This window comes from Cryptotermes secundus, unplaced genomic scaffold (assembly GCF_002891405.2).
Source record: "Cryptotermes secundus unplaced genomic scaffold, Csec_1.0 scaffold753, whole genome shotgun sequence".
Lineage (NCBI taxonomy): Eukaryota > Metazoa > Arthropoda > Insecta > Blattodea > Kalotermitidae > Cryptotermes > Cryptotermes secundus.
The window spans coordinates 330753-347560 of NW_019734367.1; the positions used below are offsets into that span (position 1 = coordinate 330753).

Consider the following 16808-nt stretch of genomic DNA (forward strand, 5'->3'; position numbering starts at 1 on the left):
CAAGGTCTCCCACCACAGAAGTCCACGTGTTAGTGCTTATTAGCATTGGTGCTGTTACCAAGGTCTCCCACCACAGAAGTCCACGTGTTAGTGCTTATTAGCATTGGTGCTGTTACCAAGGTCTCCCACCACAGAAGTCCACGTGTTAGTGCTTATTAGCATTGGTGCTGTTACCAAGGTCTCCCACCACAGAAGTCCACGTGTTAGTGCTTATTAGCATTGGTGCTGTTACCAAGGTCTCCCACCACAGAAGTCCACGTGTTAGTGCTTATTAGCATTGGTGCTGTTACCAAGGTCTCCCACCACAGAAGTCCACGTGTTAGTGCTTATTAGCATTGGTGCTGTTACCAAGGTCTCCCACCACAGAAGTCCACGTGTTAGTGCTTATTAGCATTGGTGCTGTTACCAAGGTCTCCCACCACAGAAGTCCACGTGTTAGTGCTTATTAGCATTGGTGCTGTTACCAAGGTCTCCCACCACAGAAGTCCACGTGTTAGTGCTTATTAGCATTGGTGCTGTTACCAAGGTCTCCCACCACAGAAGTCCACGTGTTAGTGCTTATTAGCATTGGTGCTGTTACCAAGGTCTCCCACCACAGAAGTCCACGTGTTAGTGCTTATTAGCATTGGTGCTGTTACCAAGGTCTCCCACCACAGAAGTCCACGTGTTAGTGCTTATTAGCATTGGTGCTGTTACCAAGGTCTCCCAACACAGAAGTCCATGTTATTGCTTATTGGCATTGGTGTTATGAGGATCTCCCACCACAGAAGTCACCACGGTAATATTATTGTTTTCAGGAAATTAAAATGTTCGAAATGTGAGAGTCCTGTTTTGGCATAATGTTGGTAGGAAATTTCATGAAAATTCGTCACTTAGTTTGATTGTTTTTAGAGGAGACAGACCATTGTTTTACACTATAACCTTATAGAGCAAAGAAAGTTGGTGAATGTGTTCATGGGCTTCCTTAGAAATCCCGTAGAATATCCCTAATGAAAGAAGAGAGAGCACAGATTTTGGAGGAAAGAATTGTTAGCCTTACTATTCTGCCGCACCTCGCACTCGGTGCCACATTATCTACATTTGTAACACTCAAACATCTGGTTAGAATCGTGCTGGTATTGTAGTAGTCGGTGCTCTGGTACTGTCCTCTATCCCACCGCTTCTCGTGAAAGTGCGTAGGAAGCCCGCATAAGTGTAAATTAACCGTCGTAGTTTGACACCTGGATCTGGGTGCGCAAGCTCACTCGTTAGAAGTTCAGAACTCTAGAAGGAACCAGTTCTTGATGTCGGACTTGGTTCGCCAGTACGAGAAATGCGTCGGTAGGCGTTCTTCCCCGTATCCACATAGTGCACGTAACATAGGTAACAGTGAAATTATTCATGTGTTCATTTATTGCACCTTGAAGACGAACGGTGAGTGGAGTTATGGCTGTGCGTATTTTTAACCTCAGCAGTAGATGAAATTCAATGAGCAGCTTCACGACACGGCCGATTTACCCCAGGGGAAAAGTTCCTGGTATCCATTGTCTATGGAAGTGGGTGGATCTCAGAGTCGGTCTCTGCGTGGTGACGAGGAAAAAGAAGTATTTTCTTCTGCAGGGATTTGTGGCCCGGTCTTCCAGCACTTATGTCACTCACTACACACACTGAGCTATCCGCTATCCCTCCTCGCACTGTACTAATGTTTCTAGACAAAGGGCACTTACGAGACTATCCTTGTCACATAGTTTTGCTTCACAGTTATTAATTAGTTCCTAAATATCTATATTGTTCATAATATAGTTTTTCTATGGAATTTCAGTAATGACTTGTTATGTTTAATTTTCTTTGTCTTAGTAAACTGCACGCTGTTTTCCGTATAAGTAAGCCTGTGTGGTATTTCTTGTTAAAAAGGAAATTGTTGTGACATCCGAAGTGACGATAAACGTTAGTAGCGGAGGATGTAAGCCAAATTACACCACAGGGACAAGGGAATACAGATTGCCACAGTCTTGCTTCCAGAGGAAGGTCGTTTGCTGATGACCCCATTGTTAGTATGTTCATGATGAAGTGCTATCTTATCCAGGAAGCGAAACGTCAAACGTTTCTAATTTAGGAACAAATTTCGTCACACACTGTTGTGATCTAAAATCTTTCATCGCAGCAACAATTTTCTGACATTAAATTTATCCATGTTAACACAATGTATACCATGCCCTATTCAATACAAACTGGATGATTGGAGTTCGGTTTCTGTCAGGGGCATAACATTTTCTCTTCCCTACAGCGTCCGCGACAGCTTTAAGCACCACCACCTAGCTTCGAATTCAGTGGACACTTTCAGCGTGAATAAAGAAGCTGACCAGACATCTCCGTGTAGTGTCATCGTTAAAAATAAGTGAAGCTTTACTCACAGTAAAGTGATCATCGATTCTGTAATCTCCGTGAGCCAGCGTGGCCCTTCGCTGTAATTGTTGTGACGCCATTGTAGTAATTTAATCTCGCCCTCCCATCACCCCATTTTGTATATAACTGTGCACTTACCTCGCCACTCAGGCCGCGCCATAGCTCAAGCGGTTAGTCACAGGCTTCCCACCGTGGCGGCCCGGGTTCGATCCCGGGTCTGGTCAAGTGGGATTTGTGGTGGACAGAGTGGCGCTCGGGCAGGTTTTCTCCGATTACTTCGGTTTCCCCTGCCAATCGTCATTCCACCAATTGCTCCACAATCACCCTCACCTATCATCTGGGGCTGGTACAACAGACCAGAAATGGCCACAGTACAAGGGACTTAGTCCCACTCCACTAGCAATTAAAAAAAAAAAGGTCCACTTTGCTATAGGCTTGGCTGTCGTCTCCAGTACGAATTATATTTCCATCTGATTTATTGTTTTCCAAATAGAAGCTTACAGATCCAGTGATCATTTGACGCGAACAATGTTTTGAAGGTAAAAAAATGTAACGGTATCCCTGTAACAGGCCTTGGAGGCCCATGGGGTTGTGAGATGTTGAGGTTCCCACATTTTCTAGACAGTCGGCTCATAGATGGCGGCAAGGTTGTCAGCCCTACGCACCGGCTGCCCTTTACCCCCAAGAACATTCAAAGTATATTCCTGGTACTGATTTCTGTTAGAGGCTGAGTCGACCCTAGGGCCATAGTGCGGCTGGAAGGATTAGGTCAATTGAAAAAAATCCAATGACCTTATTGGGACTTGAACCCACGACCTTGCGGCTTGTAGCATAGTGCCTTAAGGTAGTTCTATGAAAATGTTAGAGTAGGCCTTGACAGTCATGTGATACCCGCTCATTCTGAAAGCATTGATTCAGAGGTTATGTATATATGTGGGGGGAGGCGGTTGATAGGTCATTTAATGACGCGTTTCCAACTGCACAAGTTATTGGAACGGACTTGAAAGAGTTTACTCGTGGCCTGTTGTTAAATGGTATTAACATTTGTCTGGAGGGGCTGAGGAATACAACGAAAATTCCATAGGAAAGTTAGCCGGTCTCAGGAATGGGATTCAAAGCTGGGGACCTCACGAATACGAAACAGGAGTGCTAACCCATGGTTATATTTTGGGTAGTTGGTTATTGCAAAAGTTATTGTAGTGCAGGATGGGAGGAGACATTGGGGGAAGGAAGCCCTCGTTTCTTTGTCTGGAGGAAACGAGGCACAGCGGAAAAGCCGCAGTCCTGGCTGGTGTTCAGGCTGACTCTCTTCAGCTAGCAGGCCCGATGATTATATCAGGCGAGAAATGTTTTGAAGACAGTTCCATCAAAATGCACGATTCTCCATTCTGTAAACATCCGGCGCTCTCCTCTCTATGTGCCCAGTACCCAATCCGTCTGAAATACGCTATGTTGTGTAGAAGCTTCTAGGTGTACCACCTGGAACTTGGCGTTGAATTCCAGGCAAAGAAAGACCTCAACTTGAATTCGACCCACGGGCTAGTTATTACATTTTGGAGAGTTTGGTGCATTAACGGACTATGCAACTCGTATTCAGTGACAACCCTTTTTGACCCTGAAAGCACAATTGTGAGAATCCGAACGTTCAAAAAGAAGACGACGAAGAAGAAGAGGGATTATGAGAGAGAGAGCGTGAAAGAATGAGGGAAGGAGAAGAATGGGAGATGGATAAAAAGAAGATGAAGTGAAAGAGCAGAGAGGGGATGAATGATTTATAAGAAAATAATATCCTCTTATGCTTAAGTGAATAGTACAATATCCTCGATTTTCCCCTGGAAAATATTACCTCTAGACCACACTGCAGCTCCGTCGCCCATTGCGTCACGTATCGATACAGCTTGAGGGAGGCCGTGCTCAATGCTATAATCCTTCTGTGTGCGGTACCGATGGGGGGAGAGTGGGGTGTTTGATTTCGCCTTATTGGTACGCAACTGCTAGATTCTCTTAATTAATATAACTAGTATTTTTCTATTATTTTTCTCAGTCCACTTGGTACTGCGGCCACTACTGGCTTACTGTACCATCCCCAAACGATAGATGATGGTAATTGTGGAGCAATTGTTGGAATTCGAATTGGCAGGGAAAAGCGAAGTATTCGGAGAAAACCTGTCTCAGTGCCACTTTGTCCACCAGAAATCACACATGATCTGACTCGGGCTCGAACTCGGACCCCCGCGGTGGGAAGCTAACCGACTAGTATATTTACAGCCTATAACGGCAAACAGTTTGTAGTGCATGTTCGGATGTTTTTAACAAGATCTTTTCAGAGAGCCCTGAGAAGTGACTTTAGAATACGTGGTAAGTCGCAAACTCTAACGAGCAGGCCTCTCGCAACGCCGTGATGGAGTCAATCAGACACACAAAAGTAGCTGAGAGATGGAATGTATCGAGCTAGCAGATATTTGTGACATCATTGATAAACATTATCACGAGGGCCTGCCACATGTCCCTATCCCGAGTGACATGAATCCAGCCCATCTCCTTCCTTCCAGTTTATTTTAATATTGTCCTCCCAGCTACGCATCTTCTTTGATTCAAGATTTTATGCCAAAGCCATATACGAGTATATGAATTTCTCTGCGCCCTATTCTTACTACATTTCCAGTCCATCTCATCCTTCTTGTTATGTTCATGTTAACAAAATCTGGCGTGGCATACAAATTATGAAGCTCATCAATATGCAGTCTCTTCGCCATGCTGCTGCTTCCTCACTCTGAGGTCCAAGTATTCGCCACATGAACGTGTACTCAAAACACCGTCAGTGTTCGGAGCTTCTGAGGTTCTGCACCACACGGAGGTATATTTGAATTGTGGCTGAGGGAGCCATAGATTTTCTTGTACAGCAGTGCAATTGAGAATGGGCATTACGACGGTCGTTTTGCGTCTGTGCACAGAGTGTAGAGGACGAACAGGAAATACATTCACCAAATATTAATGAGCGAACATATATTTAGTGAAAGGACATGGAAAATGTTGCAAGAAATATAAAATAGAGGCGAAAAAATTTGCCTACCATTCTTAATGCACTATGTTCTAATGGATTATCCGTCGATGCTGTTGCAGGACAGACAGCTTCAAGCATTTTACCACGCAGAATTGAACATTGCAACGTAGTAAATAACCAGATCGTCTCCAAAATGGAAGGTGAAGAGGTATTAACCGGGTCGTAACTGCTGATGATGAACAACTTCATTATGTACAATAATATCGTGATTACTTTGAAGGATATAGTCTTCAACTTTACGTATTGAAGTTGAAAACATATGTTGTTTTCTTCTTTGAAATTTCAACCATAGAATTGGTTTATTAAATGACAATTTCGCATCAGAAGAACATACGAGAATTCCCACGAGTTAGAAGTAAACCACATGACCAACTACTGAAAATTGTATAGACTTTCAGAGGTTGATGTCCAACTATATGTATTGGACCTCTTTGCCCAGTGGAGCAATTCGCCATTTGTTTCCTGATACGGTCGAATTGGCCAAGACTGTAAACAAGAGTAGAGATGAAACCCTCGGTAGAATCTGTATCTCTCTTCCATAAGCTGTGTTCTCACATGACCGGCTTTATTTTGCCGTTTCAAGGGTGAGGTCGTTCGAAAACCTGAAAATCGGAGGGGTTTGAAAGACGTACGAGACCAATTTCCAGGACAGGAAGGAACGTACTCGCTTAATGCTGTTAATACGAAAGTATTTGAAGCAACCTTCTGGAAAAGAAAATGGAGAAATTCCTTCTCAGTGATACACATGTAAGAATATCACGATGGTACGGTGTCTCCGACGGTAAACAACTTAGTCCATGGTATTGTTGTATGGTGAGGAATTATAAGATTAAGAACAATTACTAATATTTCATTACGATTTTAAGTTTTTCATATATCCTCTATGAGGAATAAATGTAAGCCCTCTATTCAGGAAACTTATTTTCTCCTAATTTGCGCTGTTCAGTGTTCAGAGAACCGTCATTCCTCAAAAGATGCTCGTCTCTGACACTAGTAAACATACCGCATTTGTTTTAACGCGCCTTCACAAATCTGCGGGGCGCCTGAGGTTCGCTCCGGCCAGAAGAAAACTCAGCAACTGGGCAATTTCCATGAAGTTTGATTTTAGGTAATTTTTCTTTATTGCTAGTGGGGTGGGACTAAGTCCCTTGTACTGCGGCCACTTCTGGCCTATTGTACCAGCCCCAGATGATAGGTGAGGGTGATTGTGAAGCAATTGGTGGAATGAAGATTGGCAAGGGAAACCGAAGTACTCGGAGAAAACCTGCCCCAGCGCCACTTTGTCCACCATAAGTTTCACTTGACCAGACCCGGGATCGAACCCGGGCCGCCGTGATGGGAAGCCAGCGACCCCCAGCGACTAACCACTTGAGCTATGGCGCAGCCTTTTAGGTAATTTAATGAATTAATTGACACTTTCCAGTTGGGGTTAAAGTCCGGTAAAAATAAGGGATACTTTATGTAAATACTCGTATGTAGACCCACATGCGTTTCTGCATACATTTCGAGTGTAACTGTACGCATGAACATAGTATACCGGAATTAAAAACATTTTATACAAAGAAATCAGTCTTCTGGGATGTGGCACCGTGTAGATGTGGCGTTAACCGACGTTTCGGAGGAACATGTCGCTTCCATCTTCAGGGTAGAAGGAAAAATAAGAAGTCCGCGAGCGAAGAGACCGTGAGAACCGGTACAAGCAGTCAGAGGAGTGGACCTAGATGATATGGTCCGTGATACAGAAAATGTACCACTAAATTCAGGGAAATGCCTTTTAATAAATCAAATTGAAGTAGGTAATCTTGAGCGAGACTGAGAAAGAAGCACAGCTTCTGGTTCGAGATTGGAACGCTGCAACGCTCTAGAAGAAGGCAAAGTGATCCGATTTTCGTAACCGTGAAGAAGATCCTGCAAGCTTATTTTCCATGAATACTGATATATCCCACTGCAGCGAAGTTGAATTTATGAGGGTACTTGGGCATGAGCATAGGCCCCAGGATTGGCGATTGCTCATTGATTTTTCAAAGTTAAGTTCGAAGGTAGTTCTTCACAGTGGAAACGATTTGCCTTCATTCCTTGTTGGTCATGTTGTGCACATGAAAATATTACATTTCTGCACATATGCATACAGTGTAATGAATTCTGTTGGAATATTTGTGGCATGAAGCTTTGTTGTTGCTTCTTACATGAATGGCACAGTAGCTCAAGCAGTAATCATGGTGCTCTGAGAGAATAGGCTCATCGTAAGCAGTTTCTTCCGTGGAAAAATAATATTGCAAATGACCCACTTATAGATCCATAGAAAATATTTCTGCCCTCACTTCACATAAATTGACTGGTGAAAAAAAAATATTTTGAAGGCCTTGAATTGGAACGGGAGAAGATTTCGGCATCCGATACAGGAGTTTCCGTGGAACAGCGACGCAAAGATAGAAAAAGGGATGTTCATCGGTCCTCAAAATATTTTGAAGGCCATGAATTGGAACGGGGAAAGATTTCGGCATCCGATACAGGAGTTTCCATGGAACAGCGACGCAAAGATAGAGAAAGGGATGTTCGTCGGCCCTCAGATAAAGGGAGCTATGAATGACGGGGACCTCAGTAACTGAGAAGACGGCGTGAGAAGCATTCATATTGGTTCTTGACAGCTTTCTGGGCAGACATAAGGCGCCCATCTACAGACATTTGGTTAGTAAATGCTTAAACCCTGCAGAATTATTTGGTTCATTGTGACACTGTTAATGTGAAATGTTATTTAATTAAAATATAATTGATCGTACTGCAGAATTCTTTTATTTCTAATCATTCTACTGGAACGCAGATGCTTCAGTTTGCAGCAAGGAATTAAATTCTAGATTGCGTTTCGATTGCATTGAAATCAGGCTTATTTTGTTCGCTTAATATATTGCTGTATTACAATACAACCGTGAAGCATAGACCCTTCGTTATACATGTTATATATTTTTAATTTTATTTTAGTGTGTGTAATGATTTCACCATTTGGAGCTCGTATGTGCCACTTTCTTTAATATTAATAAACTTTTCATTTGTACCACAGAGTGCATGTATGGATTTCATATCTTTTTTTCAAAATAAACAGTGATTAATTCCCTATAAACGATTAACCAGTTGCTCATTGAAATGGAGATGCAGTCTGTTTTCTGTGACGCAGGAACTATATTTTTAACGCCATTAGGATGGATTTCATACTTCGAGGGAGTAAAAATAAATAGTGAAATCTTAGTTTTGGTTGTTTATTTAATATCTACTTTCTCGCCTGTTTCGATTAGTATCAACCTTGAATGAAAGCCGAGTGTGAATGTAATGTGTATTACACGTATTACAAGGATGGAGTTTATCATGGCGTTAATTATTGAGTGTATCCAAAGGAAGGTATCTCCAGAATTACGGATCATCGCTCACTTTCCTCACGAGCATGGGATTCTTTCTGCGAAACACGGCTGTCAGGTCTACAGTCTCACTGAAAACGATGTCTAATTAAATACACGAATCTCAACATTGACTGGTCCTGCGTTATCCTTCAGCAAGCTCGGAATACATTTTAATACGAGTCTGTGTAATGCCTTAGCTTAATCCAGACCGTTCTATACTGCTTTTCCTATTTCTTTCAGTTCCGAAGCTTTTATTCCCTTGTCCAGAGAGAGCGTGCGGAGACCTATAGACGCTTTTCTTTGTCGTCCCTTTCTGTTGAGGTTCCTTCTCCTCTTCGCAGCGTCGCTACCGGATTCTCTATATTCTTCATATTCTGCCCCAAAGATTCTTATAATTTCTTAAAATTGAACGTCTTTCTTACAGTGTTATCTTCTCTTCTAGACTGTCTTCGATTCATTCAGACCCCCTTCTTCTTTCTTTCCACGACGTCATGTACACGTATATTAAACATCCTTACGATATGAAGTCTTGTGTAAGAATATCCTTCGCGTTAATGCTGTTTCATTTCGTTTTTATTTATTTTTATTGAGAACTAAAAAATAATTAAATTATTTTTCTGAAATGGGGGAACTCGGTAGCAGAGTTGGTTGAGGTATCGAGTTCCGATGAGGTGGATTATTTCAGTTGACCAAATCCTTCCAGTCGCACTATGGCCCTGGAGTCGACCCAGAGTACCAGGAATCTTCCTCACTGGTAAAGGGCGACCGGCGCATAAGGCTGGCAACCTCACCGCCATCTGTGAACCGATTGTCTAGAGAAAATGTGGGAACCTCGACCGCTCGGCTACCGTGACCGGCCATTCAGCTCATAGAAACATATTGTTTCAGCCTTTGAAAGTAATGAATTTCGTTCCTTTTGATCTTCTTCTCGGTTTCTACATACTTGCTCTACGTGACTCTAGCGAAGGCGCGTCTTTTTTCCGATTTTTTAAAGAAATGTCGAAGTACATAGATATTGAAATTACTAATTATGTTGTTACGAATAGAATTGGAATGAACAAATTAAGGAAGATGAGATGAGCAGGTCATGTGGCACGCATCGGAGAGAAAGTCTTATGTATAGAATTCTAATGAGGAAGCCAGAAGGAAGGAGACCACTGGGAAGACTTTGACATAGGTGGGAGGTTAACATTTTAATGGGTCTTAGAAAAACAGACTGATGTGGTATGGTCTGGATTGAGCTCTACCAGGATAAGAACCAGTGGAGGACTTTTATGAACACAGTAATGGACTTTCGGGTTCCATGAAATGTTGGGAAATTCTTGAGTAGCCGAGCGGCATGTGTTTCCCAAGAAGCACTCAGCTCCAGCGAACAAAGTGGTGACATGTGACGTCAGAGTCTCTTCTTTATTATTTACCACCGTGATGCCTCATGGTGGCCCCTTCATGCTAGTGATATTGTGCGGCGCCCGGGCCCGCATCTGGCCCCGCTTTTTGCCCCTTTGTCCTCCTAGAATTAATACTGTAACTCAGTTCGTCAAAACATTGTTATATTTGCAAGATACAACATTTATAATTTCACGTATAATTCGTGTATAAAAAGGTAAAGTTGTCCCTTTGCTAATTAGTTAAGCACTACACCATGAAGACATATGGGAGAATGGAGGTGAGTTGTCATCTTAACACCCCTGCCGTGTTACCCCCGCGGAAAGATTACCCCGGTACCCATCGGATAGGAAGCTGGGTGGGCCCCAGAGTCAGTATGGACGCCATAGAGGAGAAAATTGTTTACCAGCCACTGTTAACCTCGAATTTCTCTATAAACTTTGCAGTTTCAGTTGCATTGTCCAGTTCCTAAGACGTCTCGCCATATGTGAGATAGACGTAGTCAAGGGTACAGTGGGGCTAACGCAACGTTGTGGTCAAGTGGCTACACCTATATCGCATTAGGCATAGTTAAGGGTACAATGGGGCTAACGCAACGTTGTGGTCAAGTTGCTACACCTGTATCGCATTAGGCATAGTTAAGGGTACAGTGGGGCTATCGCAACGTTGTGGTCAAGTGCCTACACCTTCTAAATCGCATTAGGCATAGTTAAGGGTACAGTGGGGCTAACGCAACGTTGTGGTCAAGTGCCTACACCTTCTAAATCGCATTAGGCATAGTTAAGGGTACAGTGGGGCTAACGCAACGTTGTGGTCGAGTGGCTACCCATTCTGTGTCGCATTCTGGAGGTTTCGGAGTCGTGTCTCTGCCTGAAAATCGCCTATTCTAATTAATGTTCCATGATTTTTATTAATATCTTCAGATACACGTAAATTCCGAGTTTATATGCCAGATTAGGCCACAGTCTTTTCCTTCCACATCCTTTCCAATTCATTATTCACTAATCGCCCTATTGAAAGCGTCGTTAAATAAATGAAGACGAATATCCAGAAAGAATACGTTGACTTGTTTTGCGTTAATTTAGTACTGTGTCAGAGATTCGAGGAGTTGAAGGTTGTAGTGGAAGAACCAAACTGTGTTGTATTTAAATAACATACAAACTTGTATAGAATGGTCTGATTCAAACTATAGCTATTGTGGGTATAGACTGGAAAATTGCATAAAACCCGCTGGTAATTTGTCATCATCATTGTGACTGATTCGTTAGAACTATAAGAGAATAAGAAAACTTCTTCAGCAGTTTAACTTACGGAACTGTTTTTAACGTTTTCCGCTTTACCACTTATCGAAAGCCACTGTTTTCGAAACTAATTAGAGAGAATGACTCACGATTTAAATGCAGGACGGAGTGATTTATGATGGTGTGAAATATAAATAAGAGCGAATCCAGTTTTTCCTCTTTTGTTGTGGACTTTTCCCAAATATCTCTTGAGTTTTGCTTGAGTGGGTACACTGGTGACGTTTATTCAACAGACCTTCAGTTCGAATCTCTGCTGGACCGTTGGCTATGCTGGTTCTTCCTGTGGTTTCTCTCAGTTCGTTAGATAAATTCTGGTACGTTTCCTTGAAGTGTACTGCTGCACCTCCAGTGGACGCAATATCTCACTTTATTGGATACTGGAGATGCTCTTCTTTTGATGCACTGTCCTTGAATAATCCCTGGTCCATCACAACTTTTAGTTGCATGTGGTTTAATCGTTTTTATATAGTCTGTGATTAACAAGTTTGGCCTGTGTTGTAGTCGAGAACAATTAAACTTTAAGGTTCCGTGTTAGCTTTTAAATTGTAATGAGTGTGTTTGAAGGCGCGTTTGAAATAGTAAAGAAGTGTTTTGTTTTCTGGATATAACGCCGTATAGTCCATTGAGAATCAACTAACGTTTTGGAGGGACAAGACGTCTCCATCTTCATGGTCGAAGGAAAAGCCAATCAAGAAATCAGCTACTTGCATCATGCTGGTTTCATGCTTGACTTATTCCTCTAACCTGAAGATGGAGATATGTTCCTCCGAAACTTCAGCTGGTTTTGCAAGGGACTGCACGGTGTTATATTCCAGAACATAGAACTCTTCATAACCACCGCTCTGAAAACTTCAAATGTTTGAAATAGTGTTTCGTTATGTTTTCTTTGTTTTTCATCAGAATGGCTTATGTTTGCAGGAATCGCTCTAATTTTACAAATATCTGGCCTAAATCAAGTTGTTTATTGTCTGGAGAATTTTGGGTATGCTGTTTGAATATGAATTAAATTGAGCTAACTGAGGATCATGTTTAGTTTCGAAGTGCTGTTAGGCTATAACCGATGGACGTTCCTGCACTGCAGCTACATGATTCGCTTGGTCAGCTGAGGGGCCGCACCATAGCTCAAGCGGTTATTCACTGACTTCCCACCGCGGCGACCCGTGTTCGATCCCGGGTCTGGTCAAGTGGGATTTGTGGTGGACAAAGTGGCGCTGGGGCAGGTTTTCTCCGAGTACTTCGGTTTCCCTTGCCAATCTCCATTCCACCAATTGCTCCACAATCACCCTCACGTATCATCTGGGGCTGGTATAATAGGCGAGAAGTGGCCGCAGTACAAGGGACTTAGTCCCACCCCACTAGCAATAAAAAAACGCAATTGAAACCCTTATATCAACATTATAAAGTATTCTGTGATGTGACGGTGTAGTTGGGTGGATGTGTAGCGACGTTTTGAAGGATCTTCACTTCCCTGGAGAACTAAACTACGCTTACATAGTGTCACATCCGAGATACCATCCTGAGAGCCTCATATAATACACACGATACTTTATAATCCATTGAAGTCAGGATCATCATCATCATCATCATCATCAGTAATCTGTCAGACGACAGGTCCACAGTCTCTTCCAAAATAATTCCTCCACTAATGCGATATAGAGCTTTCTCCTTCAAATGAAAATATTCTCTTCTGTCTCCAAGGTCATCCAGCATCTTCTTACGTCTTCTTCCTCATCTTCTTGTCACTTCTATCCGCCCCTCTGTCTTTCCTTCAGTAACTTCTTTCAGAAGGCAGTTTCTGCGTAAACCATGACCACTCCAATTAGCCTTCCGTTTTCTTATTTCGTGTAGGATATTCCTCTGCTCACTGACTCTAAATAACACTTCTTCATTTCTCACATAATCGGTCCAACTGATCTTCTCCATCCTTCTCCATTCGANGCTGAGAATTCCTTGTCCGTGGGCAAGTCTTCCCGCTTCTTTTGCTGAATTGGTAAATCGATGGCATTGGTACGAAGCAACCCTCTCTCTTCAGTTCCCCAGCGAGAAGTCTAGCCAAACTTGACTACCCTCCAGCAAGCATAACTCAAGTGCACTCCCCTCCCCAATCACATTTGGCCCAATGCCTGGCACGAGAGAAGTATAGCCACTTTCATGTGTCCCGGAACATGTTAATGAAGAATTTCTTTGCTTCATTTTTTTTTCTGCGTGAAAGTCATTCAACATCATGGTCAGGGCGAAATTCGATTAGTCAACAAAATTAGTAGTAGAAAGAGTCAGAATTTGAGTGTGACTGAAGAAATTTCTTATCTGCAAAAAAAAAAATATAATTTTTGTTCTTATTACCATTTGGTGTAGCAAATCATTCTAGATTTTCTGGCGCAAGAGTGAGAATTAACATGTTTTAAGTAGCTTTGAATACTCTTTTTTTTTTTCTCTTTTCTGAATTACCCAAAATGCTTACGACATAAATCTGAATCTTCAATAAAAATGTTTTCCCATTTCCACAATCTTACGCTTTGTTTACTTATAATGATATTTTTTTTTTTTCCTCAACAAAACAACACATCTCCGTCCATTGATTTTGAAGTAATCCTTCTTTGTTTGCTTTTGTCAGCCGTGGATTCTAGTTATAAATTGTACGATTTCACGTAAAACGCGCGCCTCTATTAATTACTGTGTTTCATATCTGTGCTTTAATGTGCTGTGCGTTATTCAGTAACTAGCTTACAAGATAACGATGCACAGTTACAACGCACTGGGCAACTAGAATCCTCCGGTAGAATTTACTAGCGGTTCGAAATAACGTTCTGTCCCCTTTCTGACGGTGAAGGGAGTAAGGCGTGCAAAGACGCGAGCAGAAAGACACTTACCAGACGGAACTCGGTGAACACCCAATGACGTTCCTTTCAAGTGCTGTCAAAATTTCAACAAAACATATCAATTTTTGCTTTCTCTCTTGTCGAATTAACAGTTATTGGGTGCCGAGGGTGGGTAACACATAGGAACCACCATAGCGCTGTTATATCAGCCCAGGGTTCTCCAGGCGGAAGCATTCCCACATAAATCCATAGAGATCGGTTGTATGGGGAAGTGCTGACATCTGGATTGAGAAATACTGAAAGTGTCTGTTAACCTCATCTATTTGCGTCTCACATACCATTTGCTTTCGGCCTGCCACGTGCCGCTTTTGGGCTGGGGATTCACCATGACTGTTACGGTTTGATTTGAATTCATTCTTTGTATCTTGTTGCATAAATTCAGACTGTTTGGCTGGAAGACGAATTATTGATTTGTCAGTTGACCGTGTAATTTTTATTATATTCATGCTGCAAAGTGAATAAAATCCCAGCAGGATTACTAGAACTAAAGGCCGACGTTTCTGAAATACCGTTGCTTTCAGTTTCACTGTTCATACTGACGCCTCGCTCATAATTAATTCGGTAAGTGTCGCTGAGCTTCATAACTTGTACTCTTCTCCAAGTGTAATTAGATTGATCAAGTCAAGGACGATGAGGTGGGAAGGGCATGTAGCACGAATGAGGGAGAGAAGGATTGCGTATAGGATATTGGTGGGAAAGCCAAGGCGTAGGTGGGTGGACAATATTAAAATGGAACCTAGATATATAGGATGGGATGGTATTAATTGAAATGATCTGGCTCAGGATAGGGACCAGTGGAGGGCTCTTGTGAACACGGTAATGAACCTTCGGGTTCCATAAAATGCTGGGAAATTCTTGAGTAGCTGCAGAATTGGCGGCTCCTCCAGAAGGGCTCAGCTTCATGAGTAAGTAAGTGACGCTGACAGAGAACAGATGGAATTCGAAGTAATGATTGGGTTTGGGACCCGGTTGATACGTATGAAATCTCCGTTCCAGAAGAATTCACTACTAAACTACCCCGTAATACATATGATCGGTTCTCCCGTGATGCATTTGGTGAAACAAATGCGAGCGATACCACCGTCAAGGTTTCATTACACGAAATGTATGGGTACAGTATGGTTATGGAAGGAGGTTTTAAATATTACAAATGTTTTGTTTTGCAGATGGGGAGCCCATTAAACTACCTGAGAACCTGGAGAGCCTTCCCAAGGCGGATCATTTCCCCACACAACGACATCGCTGGAACACCAATGAGGTGAGTATGCAAATTGTAAATTTTCTTAAGTGAAAATGTAATTTGATTTGCAAATGAAATGTTGGGTGCTCTTCAGACAGAGTTTATCTGTTGGGGATTATTAGTGTATGTGAGATGAATATTTTGAGGTTCACTGTATTTTAATTAAAAAATCTACTAGAAAAAATAGCACCGGTTTACATTTGTCTCTGCTGGTAGTTAATAAAATTTGTCCGGTTTTGGGCTGGAATGCCGTGTCAGGGAGTTCTGTCTGCCGCTTCTTGTCGCATTCTTGTGAATTTTTGAAGCTCGGGATTTTCGTATATCTTCGATCTCGTTGGACGAACATATAATCTATATACATGAAGACATGTATTTACAGTCCATCGAAATATTTACGTTTCGTTCCTTGTGCTGATCATAATGATACGCTTTTTTATGTGCTGTTAATGTCGCCAATATTATTATCAGTTCAACGTAAGACGCTCATTCGATTTCTACGGTATTATTCTGCGTGTTCCATATGGTATTTTATAACGCCATTCCTGACCGAAACATTCAAAAGGCCATCCCACCCAACAGTCAAGAATGTATGAAATGCAGGGCTATTATAAATGATTTGGGTGATAAGAAATAGCATATTTTCGGCACGGTTACATAAACAAACATGAAACAACTCGAAAAAACCAAGAAACTCAAGTGTTCCTTATCAACAATGATTTTAGCATGTCAGCCGCGAGTGGCATTCCTATCACTATCAAAGGAATGTGGCGTCTCAAGGGCAAAGGGACCAATGTTGCTTCTGATAGGATGTGCAAGACCAATTCATTGGCCCCCTGGAACCCCGGACGTTACTACATACATGCTACTCCTAATTATGGAGATATGTGAAGACCCACGTATACCAACCTCCGTCGCCGCAGTCGCTTAGCGTCGTGAGCGAAATTCACAGGCCAAAGCCAACGTCCCCTTGCGGCTTCCATGGAAAGGATTCGAATATCGCGTAGACGTTTGAAGAGTAAGTAATGGAGCACATATCGAATATCTCTAGAGAACCCTTGTGTGATTCCCTGCTGTTTGCGTGCCGTTTCGTGTTGGTATCTGTAACCGTTTCGAAAATACACTCATTTCTTATAGCTCAAATAATTTTTAAAAGTTCTGTGT

At 42.3% G+C, this 16808-nt stretch overlaps 1 protein-coding gene across 12 annotated transcripts in view; it reads left to right on the forward strand.

The window, feature by feature from the left end:
* Positions 1-16808, forward strand: part of LOC111868918 (calmodulin-binding transcription activator 2) — a 444850-nt gene that overhangs the window by 222503 nt on the left and 205539 nt on the right. For all 12 annotated transcript variants that reach the window (XM_023860018.2, XM_023860017.2, XM_023860021.2 and 9 more), the window contains one exon: positions 15574-15665. In XM_023860018.2, coding sequence (XP_023715786.1) covers positions 15574-15665 — 92 coding nt within the window. The remainder of the gene's footprint in view (positions 1-15573; positions 15666-16808) is intronic.